The sequence below is a fragment of the Equus caballus genome, chromosome 1 (genome assembly GCF_041296265.1).
Source record: "Equus caballus isolate H_3958 breed thoroughbred chromosome 1, TB-T2T, whole genome shotgun sequence".
In the NCBI taxonomy this organism is placed as follows: domain Eukaryota; kingdom Metazoa; phylum Chordata; class Mammalia; order Perissodactyla; family Equidae; genus Equus; species Equus caballus.
This window is the reverse complement of record NC_091684.1, coordinates 125,220,431-125,235,852: the sequence shown is the minus strand read 5'-3', so window position 1 is coordinate 125,235,852 and position 15,422 is coordinate 125,220,431. Positions and strand designations below refer to the sequence as shown.

The following is a 15,422-nucleotide window of genomic DNA, read 5'->3' as shown; positions in this document are numbered from 1 at the left end:
GTGCACCATCTTACACCTTCCAGGTAGATATCTAGCCTCTTCCTCCCAATACCTTGGTACTAAAAGTATTCCTTAGATCTCCAAAGATCAGAAGGCTCTAGAGTCACATGGATCCCAAGTCACAGCACAGACTGTCTAACCAAAAGGAGATTGTAAAATACTGGAGGATATCCAAGGGATAGAGGGCCATCACCTTGTGATAAATGAACCATCAAAGGGCACTATGAAGGAGGATCAGAGGGAAGGAATGTAGGCCAAGGTGGATTTAGAATGTCTGGGTATGGCCATCACTACTGCATCTCAGCAGACTTAGGAATCTCTAAGTCTAAGTTTTAATCTACCATGTAGAGTTTATTTGTACCCCTAGTTCTTACAGTCCCTAATGAAAAGTCACATCTATTCTTTGACCCTGCTGATCCTGGCTGTGCCTTTCTGTGGGTATGTGTTCCAGGCATACCAACTATCCCGGGGAAGAGTGTGGGCCATGATCATCATGCTGTGTCTCATTGCTGCCATTCTTTCTGCTTTCCTGGACAATGTCACCACGTCACTCCTCTTCACTCCTGTGACCATAAGGTATGCAGAGTGCCCCTCATGGGCATCAGGCCAGGCTCACAGCAGCGTGCCCACCTCCTTCCCTTCTCTTGTGTGTCCAGCTCAAGCCAGCACGCCCACCAGGACTGGTGCTCTATGCACATGGCCATGGCAGCAGCAGCAGCTGCAGAAATGCTGCAGGAGTCAAAAGACTCAGGCCTCACTGTCCTGCAGGGACAGCCATCAGGTGCCGTCTCTCCCCCTCCACTTGGGCCGATCACAGGCATGGTGGAGTGTGAGAGCTCTCGCCCGGTGGGCAGGAGTGCATGGCAGGCAGCGGAGAAGGTGGGGCAGCCATCTCACTCTTGCTGGGCTCCTCTCCTCTGGGAGGCTTGCAGGGTCAGGGACCTGCTTGGGCAGGCTTTGTGGGGTAACTTTGGGAAAGAGAGATTTAATTGAATTCAGTTCCGTTTCTTTTAATTCTGTCCACTTCATTCATTGGATGTTTCCTGAGCACCACAGACCAAAGTTTGTCTGGAATCTTTAGAAGCTTGAACTTCAGGCCCAGTCATTGTTCAGGCCCCCTCCAATGCCGTGGACCTACATTTACATCCTTACTTTATCTTCTTTATTTTAGAGATGGTTCCCCAGCATATCATGGTCTTCCCCTGCTCGAGCCTATTACTCTGGTGCTCTGCTGGTCCTGGGGAGATTGAAGGGAGACAGGTACCCCCTCTGGGGTGCAGGGGCTAGTGAAAGATCTCAGAAAAGTCACTTCAGCTACACTGATCTGGGTTGTACCATCAAAGGTTAACCCAAGCTAGTGTTTTGAGGATTCCCTGAGATAAGAGACTCGCTTGGACAGGAGGCCAGAGACACAAAACAAATTCAAAGTCACCAGCAAGAGGCTACTTCGAGGGCTCAGGATTAATTCTGGTTGATACCTTTTACCTTTGAACAGTGGTGACTCTTGGAGGAGGAATGAGTTGGAGTGTGGGGTGGGGAGAGGAGGAGGAAGAGTGAAGAGAAGCCAGGCAGCAACCTCTGACACCTCCATGCGGCCTGCAGTGTTACAAGTCTGTCTCTTGCCCAGGCTCCTGCAAACTTGGCTGCATTGTCATGCCCCATGTGCAGGCAGGGATTTGGGGTGAGGGATGCTGGACTCAGCCTTCCAGTGAAGGAGGGGCATAGCACCTCCCAGTACCAGAGTTCTTCTGAGGGTAAATGAAGGATGGAGTGAACACATTTGAAGGGTGCTGTAAACAGTACCATGCACTACTAATGGAGGGCACCAAACCCTGCCCCAGGACACCTCAGAGGGCAAGAAGCAGGCCACACCCTGCCCACCCCCAACCAGTGGGACTCTGCTGCTGATACTGGTTTGAAAACCATAGTACTACCCACATGTGCCAGATCCCAGGACATCATCCTGCTCTCTCATGGCAGCCCAGTGAGGGTATGTTTCTAGGGCTGAGGAGTGCTGGGCACCCGTGTTCCTGGTATCCCTGTACAGCCCAGACAGCCAAGGGTTGTTTCAGCCTTGCTGGGATTTGTTTATGTCCTTACTGTTCCGGGAACTGGCTTTGTAATTTTATGTGAGAGTAGCAATTCCATTTATTAATCTAAAAATTACCTCTTTCAAGATTCAAGTGTTAGTGTGCTCAGATTCACTGTTTTTTTTTTTTTTTTTTTGAGGAAGATTAGCCCTGAGCTAACTACTGCCAATCCTCCTCTTTTTGCTGAGGAAGACTGGCCCTGAGCTAACATCTGTGCCCATCTTCCTCTACTTTATACGTGGGACACCTACCACAGCATGGCTTTTTGCCAAATGGTGTCATGTCCGCACCAGGGATCCGAACCAGTGAACCCCGGGCTGCCAAGAAGTGGAACGTGTGAACTTAACTGCTGCGCCACTGGGCCAGCCCCAGATTCACTGTTTGTATTACCTCATTATTCATGACTTTGTAAGCTTGATTGCATTCTTCTGCCTTTGTCTGGACTGAGTAGCATTAGTCCTTAGAGTTAAACAGCGAGGCCTATTTAGTTCAGATGCCATCTCTGTGCATGGTCTGGTGGTGTTGATTAGCATACATTAGTTATTTTCTTGCTAGAAGCAGATCCTTGGAGCTTCCTCAGCTGAGACCTGCTGCTGCTGATTAGGATCTGATCCTCTTTTTTGGACTCACTCCTGTCCCTGGTCCCCAGACACAGCTCCCTCCTCATCTTCTACACAGCTCAGTAGGCCACTCCCCTTCAAACAAGCTGTTGGCTACTCTCTGAGCTGGGAGGTGGTAGGAACGACCCTTGAGTTCAGCAGGGCCTCCTGTCAGCCTGGAGATACAATGCCTTGTTTCTGTATGGAAGTGGGCAATGCAGATTGGTAGGTGTGGAAGATGTCATGATGTGTTTTCTACACTTTCCTTAGAGCAACGATTCTCAACTGTGTGCTCACTGGACCTACTTGGAGAGCTGTAGAACGCTGCTGCTCAGGCCCACTCCCAAGGATTGATCTGTCATGGGCCAGGCAGCCAGACTTTCAAAGGTTCTCAGACAAATCTAGTGTGCAGCCAAGATGGAGAACCACTGCCGTAGAGTGTGTGCCCCTTCTCTAAGGAAGTCCATGGGTAGTAGTTGAAGGGAAGGGGTAGGGGACAGCTTGGGCCCTCAGCATCTGATAAAGGGAAGGTAGGTAAGGGCCTAGATTGGCAGGCTTGGTGTGAGCCACTGGGCAGCGGTGCTTTCTGCTCTGGCAGAGGAGATTAGACCTCTCCACCCCTGACTTGGAGAGGTCTGATGGCTAGTACCCACACACCTGTGCCAGGGCCTGTCTTCCAGTGGGGGCCTGCACACAGCGGACTGTGCTCCCTCCCGACCTGTGGGGGGTGGGGCAGGGGTACATTTTCACACTGGTGGTTCAGATGGTTGGTGGGATATCTTTTGGAGAAATGTAATTCTGAGAGTCACCTATGGCCCGTAGCTCTGTAGTGTTGTTGCCATAGTCTGTTCCCCAGCATTGCCCTTGTCACAGGTGTGTGTGTGTGTGTGTGTGTGTGTATGCCTCCCTTTTACAAGCAAGTGCTTTAAAAGTATTTAGGTTGCACATGGGACTTTCACAGTGTTAATAGTGGGACTACTTTCATTTTCTTCCATTCATGACAGATTATGTGAGGTTCTCAACCTTGACCCAAGACAAGTCCTGATTGCAGAAGTGATCTTCACAAACATTGGAGGAGCTGCCACTGCCATCGGGGACCCACCAAATGTCATTATTGTTTCCAACCAGGAGTTGAGGAAGATGGTATGTACCAGTATAACAGGGTTGCTTCCAATAAATATAGACCTCAAGTTATTTGCCCGCTTAGCATCCTACACAACGTGGACTTCTTTATTAGAAATCAAGTCCCTCTATGTCACCTCTTCACATTAAGTGCTGTTGGTTATTTTAAGAGTGGGAAGTTAGGTGACTGATCCTTCAGTGTAGGATTAAGTGGTCTGAACTGAATTCGTTCTCATTCTGATAAATTTTTAAGGAAATGTTTGGATAGCATATATATTTAGTCACAGTATATCATATTAATGGAAACTGAGGTTTCTTCCAACTAATATTAAGAATAAAATGATCTATACCCTCTCACTTTTCAACTGTGGTGGATAAATTCACTGATGAAGAACTTAAGGTTTTTTTTCAAAAGGATCGGGAAATGAAGGTCTTTATGAATTTTTTTAAAGCTCTTATAAATATTAATATATAATTTCTTTGTACACTAAAATAAAGACAAAGTATTAAAGAGAGTATATAGTATTTTACATATCTTGAGTTAAAATAAGAATTATATAATTAATTTTCATTTATCATTCTTTGGTCATTAGAATTTTCTCAATAGCTCTTTTCTGAACAGTAACAATGCTCCCAAATTGGTGTCATTTATTGTAGATGATATGTTTATGTGTGTGTCCATGAATGTGTCAGTGTGTTTGTGTGTGTGTCTGCTGTTTTCCATAAAAACATTTAAGTCTTTGAGAGTTCATGGTTCTAAGGTGTTGATAGCCATTTTGTGAGCCCACCATGATCTAGAGATTCAGGGTATAACTTAGACACTTTGACTAAACTTCAGTACTCCCTAGTTACCCTGGAAAACCAGCTGACAACACTTCAGCAGTCTTACTGCAGGAGTGAGGAGTATGTCCACAATCATTGTCACCTTAGAGCACATTAGAAGGTGGTAGAGCCCCGTGAGCTATCTTGGGGCACCTATCATCCAGGATGGGCCTCATACACATGAGAGACAGGTATTTTTAAAGAAAAATATTGTTTTATTATTTTTATCCTACAGTAATACCTTTATTGTAAAAAATAGAAATCACACAAACACACATACAGAAATAAAACTGTCATAATCCCACCACCCAGAGAGAAATCCTCTTAATATTTTGGTGCATATAGTCTTCCAGAATGTTTGTATGTGGATATACATGGATAAAAAAAGATAGCATGGCTTCTTCTGTGGCCAAGATGGGACTGGATTTACCCTCTTGCTTGAGACAGTCAAAAAGAAAATAAACCAAAAACCAAAAACAAACCAATATAACAGTGGTAATCAAGATATTGGACACTAGGCAATAAAAGGACAGTGATCTCTGAGAGATGGGATGCAAATGACGTGAGCCCTGTAATTGCCCCAGCTCACTGCCTTGAAAGAGTTTCCAGGATGCAGTGCAGGGAGAGATAGCCTATCAAAATCTTTGAGTGGGGGATGGGGCTGAGAGTCTGGACAGACCAAGGTATTTAGAATTTGAAAGACAGTACTACAGAGGAGAGAGCTGCACAGAGAGGGAGAACCCCAGAGATCTGTAGAGAGAAGCTACCCAAGGCCAAGGGAAGAACAACCCAAAAAGATTAGAGGGAAGAGTGCTTGACAAACACAGGATGAGGAAGAGTGTCTGTTCTTGCCAGGAAGACTAGAAACCTTTTAATTCATGAGGCATTAGGTAGAGTACGCAAAGTGTCTTGCTTTGTATTGGTGAGTAATTAGCTCCAGATTGAACACGTCTCTGGTTCTACCTAATAAATCTTAAAATCAAGACCTGAAATAATTAAACTGTTTCTAAGTAGTTTAACTGCATCCAAGAATGAGCCTCAAGAGTATATATAGGAATACAAAAATATCCAACAACACACAGGGTAAAATTCACAATGTCTGGCATCCAATCAAAGATTACCAGGCATGCAAAGAAGCAAGAAAATATGACCTATGACAAGGAGAATATGAATCATTTGGAACCAACCTAGAATAGACACAAGTATTAGAATTCATAGAAAAGGGCATTATTACTAGAACTTTGTTCCAGATGTTCATTAAATTAAGCAAAAACATGAAAGATATAAAAAAGGCCTGAATCAAACTTCTAGAGATGAAAACTATGTCTGAGATAAAAATACTCTTCTTAAGATGACTGGCAAATTAGGAATTGCAGAAGAAAAGATTAGTGAACTTGAGGACAGAGATCCAAAATAAACCAGAGTGAAAAGATAACAAGTAATGAAAAGATAAAAAAAAAGAGTGAGCTAAGAGAAAACTTCAAGTGCTCTAATATTTACATAGTTCTAGTCTCCCAGGGAGAGTGAGGAACAGAAAAAGACATTTGAAGAAAAAATGGTCTAATATTCCAAATTTTATGAATGATAGAAACCCACAGATTCAAGAAGTTCAATGAAGTCAGAGCATAAGAAACATAAAGAAAACTACACTAAGCCACATCATAATCAAAGTGTTCAAAAAGCAATGATAAAGAGAAAATCTTTAAAACTGAGCCCCCACACAGAGACATGTTACATGCAAAGGAATAAAGATAAGGATGACAACATTTCTCTTCAGAAACAATGCAAGTGAGAAGATAGTGCAGCAACCTATTTAAAGTACTGAAAGGAAAAATTGTCAACTTAGAATACTATATCCAGTGAAAAAGCATTTTTCTTATGTACAAAAAATAGACTTCTTCTCATGTACAAAAGCTGAAGGAATTCATAAGTGGCAGACCCATGTGGCAAGGCACATTAAAGAAAGTCCTTAAGGCAGACGGAAAATGTCACTAATGGAAACGTGGATCTCCACAAAGGAATGAATAGTACTGGAAATAATAACTACATGGGTAAATTCATATACATTTTTTCTTATTATTTGAATCACTTTAAGAGATAATTATTTAAACAAAAACAATGAGTTAAGGCATTTGTAAGATATGTCTAAGTAGGATGTATGACAATAGCATAAAGGCTGGAAACAGAGAAATTAAAGTACATTAATGTTAGGTTCTTACACTATATGTATATTGGCATAACATCACCAATTAGACCATATTGGTATAATACATCAAAGTAGACTGTGACAAGTGAAAAATGTATACTACAAACTCTAAGGCAACCGCTGAAAGAAAAACAGAGTAACAGCTAATAAGTCAACAAAGAGTATAAAGTGGAATCATAAATAATATTCATTTAATGCAGTGGAATGCAGAAAAAGAGGGAAAAGGAGGCAAAGAACAGATGGGACAAATATAAAGCAAATTGTAAGGCTTAAACCTAACTATATGAGCAATCACATGAAGTATAAATAGACTAAATATCCCAAATAAAAAGCAGGAATTGTCAGATTGAACAAGCAAGCACAATTCAACTATATGCCACTTACACACACTTAGAATATAAAGACACAAATGGGTTAAAATTAAAGGAATGGCAAAAGACTCACCAGAAGAAAGCTGGAGTAGCTATATTAATGTCTGACAAAGTAGACTACAGAACAAAGAATATTACCAGGATAAAAACAAGACATTTCATAATGATAAAGGGGTAAATTCATAAAGAGGACACAGCAATTCTAAACATTTATGCAACTGGTGACAGAGCTTCAAAATGCATGAAACTGGAAAGCTGCAAAGAGCAACAGATAAATTCTCTATTATAGTTGGAGGTTTCAGTACACCTCTTGCAATAATTGATAAAACAGAAAATGAGTAAGGAAATATAAAACTTCATCGGTATTATTAACTAACTTAATTTACATTTATAGAAAATTCCACTCAACACCAACAGTGTCTGTATTCTTACAAAGTGCGTACAAAACACAGATCAAAATAGACCATATTCCGGGCCATAAAAAATCGTAATACATTTAAAAAGAACTCGAGTAACACAAATATGTTCTCTGTTGAATTACCACAGTTGAATTAAATTAGAAATTAATAACAAAGATATTTGGAAAATCCCCAAATATCTGGAAGCTAGCACATTTCTAAATAATCCAAGGGTCTAAGAAGAAACTGAAATTGAAATTGCAAAGTATTTTGAATTGAATTATAATGAAAACAAAACATATCAAAATTTGTGGGATTCTTCTAAAGCAGGAATCAGCAAACTTTTTCTTAAAAGACCATATAGTTAATATTATAAGCATGTGGACCATATGGTCTCTGTTTCAATTACTCAACTCAACTCAGCATGTAAGCAGCCATAGACAATACATAAATGAATGGGCATGGCTGTGTTCCAGCCTGCAAGTGTGGTTTGTTGGTCCCTGCTTTAAAGCATTATTTACAGGGAAATTTATACTGCTAAATACCAATATTAGAAAAGAAGAATTGTCTAAAATCAATTACCTCAGCTTCCATCATAGTCAGTTAGAAAAAGAAGAGCAAATTAAACTAAAAGTAAGCAAGAGAAAGAAAATTACACAGACCAGAGTGCGGAAGAAAAAAAAAATAGAGAAAATCAATGTAAGCTGAAGCTGGTTCTTTGACAAGATCAATAATACTGATAAACCTCTGGCCAAACTCATCACTTGGAAAATAAGAGAGAAGACACAAATGACCAGTATCAGGAATAAGAGAGGTTACATCACTCCAGAGCTTATAGACATTAAAGACATTGGTAGGGATTGTTATGGACCACTCTATGCCAATAAATTTGACAACTTAGATAAAATGGACAGTTTCCTTGAAAGACACACTCTACCAAACCTCACTCAAGAAGAAGCAGACAACCTGAGCAGCCCCATATCTATTAAAGAAATTGAATCTGTAGTTAAAAACCTTCCCACAAAGAAGAAAACAAAACAAAACAAACAAACAAAAAACTTAGGCTAAGATGGCTTTTTTGGTGAATTCTATCAGATATTTAAAGAAGAAATGATACTATATTACCAATTCTACACAAAGCTTTAGAGTAAGTTTAAGAGGAAAGAATATTTCACAGCTCATTCTGTGAGGCCCTGATACCTAAACCAGACAAACCCAGTACAACAAAACTATTGACAAATATCTCTTGAGAAGATAGATGTAAATGTAATTTTTTAAAAGTAAGCAAATCCAAGTTAACAATATGTAAAATGAATAGTATGTCATAACCAAGTAGAATTTATCCTAGGAATGGAAGATTGGTGTACTATTTGAAAAATCAATTAATGCAATTTACTAACAAACTGAATGAGAAAATCCATATGATCATCTCAATAGATGCAGAATAAAAATTTGGCAAATCCAGCATCCATTACTGATAAAATATCTCAGTAAGCTAGGAAAAGAAGAGAACTTCACCAGCCTCAGAAAGAGCATATATGAAAAGCCTACTTAAATGTGAAAAACTGAATGCTTTCTTCCTTAGATCAGAAACAAGACAAGGATGTCTGCTCTCACCACTTCAATGCAACATTTTACTGGAGACTCTAGCTGGTAAAGTAATGCGAGAAAAGGCAAACACATCAGAAAGGAAATGTTAAACCAGTCTTTATTTGTAGATGACGTGACTGTCCAAGTAGAAAATCTGAAGATCTACAAAAAAGCTCCTAGAGGGACTGGCCCGATGGTGTAGTGATTGAATTCGCCTGCTCCACTTTGGCAGCCTGGGTTCATGGGTTCAGTCCTGGATGTGGACATGCACACCACTCATCAGAGCATGCTGGAGCGGCATCCCACATACAAAGAAATAGAGGAAGATTGGCACAGATGTCAGCCCACGGACAATCTTCTCAAGCAAAAAGAGGAAGATTGGCAACAGATGTTAGCTCAGGGCCAATCTTACTCACCAAAAAAAAAAAAAAAAAAACTCCTAGAAATACGAAGTCAGTTTGGCAAGTATGGATATAACATCAATGTACAAAGATTAATGTTTTTGTATATTCTAGCAATAAACAATCGGAAATTGAAATAAAAATGTCACTTACAATAGCATCAATATATAAAATACTTTTGGGTAAATCTGACCAAACATGCAAGACCTGTATACTGAAAACTACAAAATATTGTAGAGAGTAATTAAGGAAAATCTAAATAAATAGAGATACATACTTTGTTCATGGGTCAGAAAACCCAATATTGTTAAGATATCAATTCTCCCCAAATTGATCTATCGATTCATGCAATCCCCATCAAAACCATAGCTGGTTTATTTTTTTTTAAAGAAATTGGTAAACTGATTCTAAAATTTATGTGGAAATCCAAAGTATCCAGAATCCCCCAAAACAATTCTTAAAGCAAAGAATAAATTGGGAGGGCTAGTGCTACCTAATTCCAAGACTTATTATAAAGCCACTATAACCAAGACAGTGTGGTACTGTCTTGGCATAGGTTCCCATATACCTCAACAAATAATTTTTGACAGAGGTGCAAAGCCAATTCAGTGGAGAAAGGGTAGTTTTTTCTACAAATGTTCCAGACAAATGGATATTCATATGCAGGAAAAATGAACTATAATCCACACCTCCCACTTTATCCAAAAATTAACTCAAAAGTGGATAATAGACATAAAAATAATACCTAAAACTTTGGGATTTCTAAGAGCAAAAAAGTTTTGGTAGAATAGGTACAGAAGTAGTTCATGTGAGGGTATGGCTACTGTATTTCATTAGTCTGTTTTTAGAACTTGGCTTTCAATTTCTGTTTTCCTCTTCTTTTTATGACAACATTTTGCTGAATGTTGCAATAGCTTAGTTGCCCCCGACCGGCATCACGTTAGCATTATTGTAAATTCCTAGGCATGATATTTTTCTTGGGCACAGATTGAGTTAAGCCTGTCCTTCCAGTCCTAGGTCTGAATCCTCTGAACTTAACAGTGGAATGTGACCCGAGACAGGCCCTGGGTCCTGCATCTCTACTAAGCCACATAGAAAGCTGAAGGGAAACAGCAGTCTGTCAAACTATTCCTACATTTTTCTATGGTATGTTGACATGCTGTTGTAAATATCCAGAGTTTAAATCTGACAGTAAGGGAGAAAGGTGAGGTTTTTGCAAAAATACACAGAGCGCCCTGGACGTGAGCACTCTTTCTGATTGCCCTGAGGCTCACCCTAGGCTCCTCACATAACTTTGTGCAAAAGTGACATCCTCTGGGGACATGGCCTTAGAGTTGTCTTTGTTTTACTGAAGATGGTATTCCCTGTCTTCTACTTAATGACTTTCCATGAATTTTTGGGTTAAACTATTTCACAGAAAAGACATCTAATGAGTGGCCTTCTGTGGATAATCAAGAGTGGTTTTAATTCATTTTATAGTAGTTCAGAGATGAGGGAACACTTAATTGTATGGAGACACAAATAAACTCATGGTTCCAGGGATGATGTCCTCAGCAGAGATTAGTTTATAAAGCCTTAGTATCAGTAGTGACAGCACGGCCACACATTTGCATTACATGATGGACACATTTATTCTGCATTATGCAATTGTTCATCAATGAAGTGAAATAGGAAGAAAACAGATTATAAAATAAAAATTAATTTTTAAATTAATTTTTAAAATATTCAGGAAGAAAGTTAATACTCAATGTGTAATTCAGATGAGTAATAAAACACCAGTACTAGACTTTGAAACAGTAAAGAAGTCACATCTGAAAAATCTTCCACATTCTCTGTCTGAGGATTAGGCAGAAGTTACAGGAAGTTGTGAGGAAAGTTCTTCTGACTTACCATTTCCACATCCTGCTCACTCCTCCCACGTCTCTTGGGATAGCTTTCTACCAGTACTGAACAGGTTGGTGGGGAAGACCTCCAGGGTGTACTACATGGACAATCACTTACTCCCCTGACCCCAACCCTTCCTGGGGTGGGCATAAGTCTACAGCGCTGTAGGGTCTCATGTGTAACCACACATTATCTCTTCATCTCCCAGCAGGCTAATAGGGATATAGTCCTCCTTTGCTGGTTACAGTTGCTCCTTTATGCCTGTTCCTGGGAGACTCACCAGTGATGAACTCAATCATTCAACTGTCTTTTAAATTTGGAAAGTCTCAAGGGGAACTCTGTCCCCTGTGCTTCTCAATGGCATCTCACAGGTCAGAGGAAGGCATTACCCGTTGTACCCCAAAGATGTGTGTGTTAGGACATTCTTCAGGCCTTTCCCAAGGGCCCCACGCACTGTGCATGCTGGGACGTTCCTCATAGCTTTCCCGCCATGCCCTGTGTGCTGTGCACGCTAGGGCATTCTTCCACTGCTCCTCCACCCCTGTCTTCCTCCACTCCAGCAGCTGACAACTTTGATGCTGTCACTCCCTGCTGGTTCTTGTTCTACCTCTTAGTCTCCTTTCAGGATTTTTTGCTTCCATCCACCTCTTCAATAACCCCAAAGCCTTGAAGTTATGCTTTTTTGACCCTTTTCCTCTGGGATCAGCATTCTCTAGAGATGCTTGTGCCCTCCATGGACTGTTCTGTTTCCTGCATTTTGGGTTTGCCCTCTTCCGTGTCTCTGCCAGAGACTCTTACCCCCTCAGATCCGCATATGCCGTAACCTCTCCTACATGTTCACTGGTACCTCACATGAAGGATGTCCCACACCCATCCCTTCTGTCTGTCATCACACCCACTCCTGCAGTGCTGGGGTCCTCTTCTTGCTGGGTCTCCAGACATGACTCTATCCTTCAATTACACTGTGATATTTACTAAAACATTCAATAGATTCAGTTAACCTCTTAATCAGAATTTCTTTGAGTTTTTCACTCAGAAGAATTCAAGAAGCCATTTTGGCTTTAACCACCTTGCTACAACCCATTCGACTGTTTTGGTTTGTCACAGCTAGCCTGAAAGCCTTGTCCCTAAAAAATGATATTGGTAGGCCAGGAATTCCTCAGCCTGATCACCCTTAAACATATGTAGTTTATGCATCTGTGAATGTTCTAATCTGATTCTGGGGGATTCTCCTTGGTTGTTTTATATGCCTCAACATTTGACCACTTACTCTATCAAATGAGGACGTTGTGGGAAATTAAGAAGAAAGCGGCTGAGTGGAGCCAAAACCCAAACAGTACAGAACAAGACTTAGTGGGGTGAAATAAAACCAGCACCTTGTGGACAGGGCTGCATTTACACACTGTATTGATGTAAGTGTAATAGTGAGTGTTTTGTTACTGAAAACATTGAGAGGAGCCTGGGAAATTATAGAGAAGTGTAACAGCAGCAGGGAGGCCCAGATACATGCACCAAATACTCTTAGTGAAAACATTTGCATCCCACTGTACATTGCATCTGCCTGTATAATTTCTTAAAATTTTTGCTTCAAGTTTTCCATTCTGCATTGTTCTTACATGATAAATCCACCCATTACAACTCTAGTAGCAACCAAATATTCCCACTCACTGCTGTGTTATTTTGCTGTGTGTCACTCCCAGGACCCAGTGAGTCCTTTCCTTTCTTTAATCTACTCCACTTTTTTCTTTGATAGCCTCATAATTTCTAATGGGACAAAACTTTATAGTGATTATGTTCCAGAGTAACCCAGAATTACTCAGGATACAAGCTCCTCTGCCTTCATGGGCTCTTTGCTCTAAAAAATATTAATTATATTTCATGACTGAGTTAGTATAAAGAGAAAAACATTAGTATTATATTTTAAGTCATTTTCTTTGACTCAAAAGATCTTTGTTTGTTTCTGATTTTAGAAGCAATTAAAAGATTTTAAGGGGCCCCGAAAAGTATTGTGGACTTTTTTTTGAACCAGATATTTGGGGCATGGTTTCTATAGATAAACACAAAGTCCAAGGTAATATCCTCATTAAAGAACTACCAGAAAAGTAGTTCTTATATGGCCATTAAAACATGGCCATTAAAAACATTCCATAAGTCCCTCCTCTCTGTAGATGTCCTTGGTATCTATATATGAATAAGCTCATATAGCTCCATCTGTAGTTCATGATGCTGTTTTCACTGGACGTGTAGATAACTGCCAGAGATTAAGAATTTCCAATCATTGTCCACTGGCAAGCCTAAATTTTGACACAACTTATTGATAGTGGCTTCTAGTTGTGTTGTATCTTTAGCAATGTTATAGGTGGTTTCAGATCTTTTCTGTAAAGTGAGGGGGACAAATAAGTTAATTTTTTTTATTGAGTTCATAATAGTTTACATCAATGTGAGATTTCACTTGTACATTATTTCTTGACTGTCACCACGTAAGTGCTCCCCTTCACCCCCAGCGCCTCCCCCACCCCCTTTCCCCTGGTAACCACTGAACTGTTTTGTTTGTCCCAGTACTTGTTTATATTCCACATATGAGTGAAATCATCTGGTGTTTGTCTTTCTCAGACTGGCTTATTTCGCTTAGCATAATTCCCTCTAGGTCCTTCCATGTTATTGCAAATGGGATGAATTTGTCTTTTTTTCTGGCTGAGTAGTCTTCCATTGTATATATATATATACCACATCTTCTTTATCAGTCAATGGGCACTTGGGTTGCTTCCATGTCTTGGCTCTTGTGAATAGTGCTGCAATGGATGTCGGGGTGCACGTGTTAGTTTGGATTGTTGATTTCAAATTGTTTGGATAGATACCCAGTAGTGGGAGAGCTGGGTTGTATGGTAGTTCTATTTTTAGTTTTTTGAGGAATCTCCACACTGTTTATCATAGTGGCTGCACCAGTTTACATTCCCACCAGCAGTGTGTGAGGGTTCCCTTCTCTCCACATCCTCTCCAACATTTGGTATTTTTAGTCTTAGTGATTATAGCTATTTTAACAGGTGTAAGGTGGTATCTTAGGGTAGTTTTGCTTTGCATTTCCATGATGATTAGTGATGTTGAACATCTTTTCATGTGTTTATTGGCCATCTGTGTATCTTCTTTGGAAAAATGTCTGTTCATCTCCTCTGCCCCCTTTCTGATAGGGTTGTTTGCTTTCTTATTGTTCATTTGTGTGAGTTCCTTATATATTATGGAGATTAACCCCTGGTCAGATAAATGATTTGCAAATATTTTCTCCCAGTTGGTGGGTTGTCTCTTTGTTTTGATCCTAGTTTCTTTTGCGTTGCAGAAGCTCTTTAGTTTGATGAATTCCCACTTGTTTATTTTTTCTTTTGTTTCCCTTGTCTGAGTGGACATGGTATTTGAAAAGATCCTTTTTAGTTCACTGTCAAAGAGTGTACTACCAATATTATCTTCCAGGAGTTTTAAAGTTTCAGTACATATCATCAAGTCTTTGATCTATTTTGAGTTTATTTTTGTGTACGGTGTGAGATAGTGGTCTACCTTCATTCTTCTGCATGTGGCTGTCCAGTTTTCCCAACACCATTTATTGAAGAGACTGTCTTTTCTTCATTGTATGTTCTTGGCACTTTTGTGGAAGATTAGCTGACCGTAGATGTGTGGTTTTATTTCTGGGGTTTCAGTTCTGTTCCATTGATCTTTGTGCCTGTTTTTCTACCAGTAGCGTGCCATTTTGATCACTATAGCTTTGTAGTACATTTTGAATTCAGGGATTGTGGTACCTCTAGCTTTGTTCCTCTTTCTCAGGATTGCCTTAGCAATTTGGGGTCTTTGATTGCCCCATATGAATTTTAGTATTCTTTGCTCTATTTCCGTGAAGAATGTCATTAGGATTCTGATAGGGATTGCACTGAATCTGTAGATTGCTTTGGG

At 40.2% G+C, this 15,422-nt stretch overlaps 1 protein-coding gene across 3 annotated transcripts in view; it reads left to right on the top strand.

Annotated features, from left to right (window-relative positions):
* Nucleotides 1–15,422, top strand: part of OCA2 (OCA2 melanosomal transmembrane protein) — a 365,906-nt gene that overhangs the window by 112,300 nt on the left and 238,184 nt on the right. For all 3 annotated transcript variants that reach the window (XM_023652076.2, XM_014734075.3, XM_070231431.1), the window contains 2 exons: nt 452–576; nt 3,694–3,832. In XM_023652076.2, the coding sequence (XP_023507844.2) occupies nt 452–576; nt 3,694–3,832 (264 nt within the window). The remainder of the gene's footprint in view (nt 1–451; nt 577–3,693; nt 3,833–15,422) is intronic.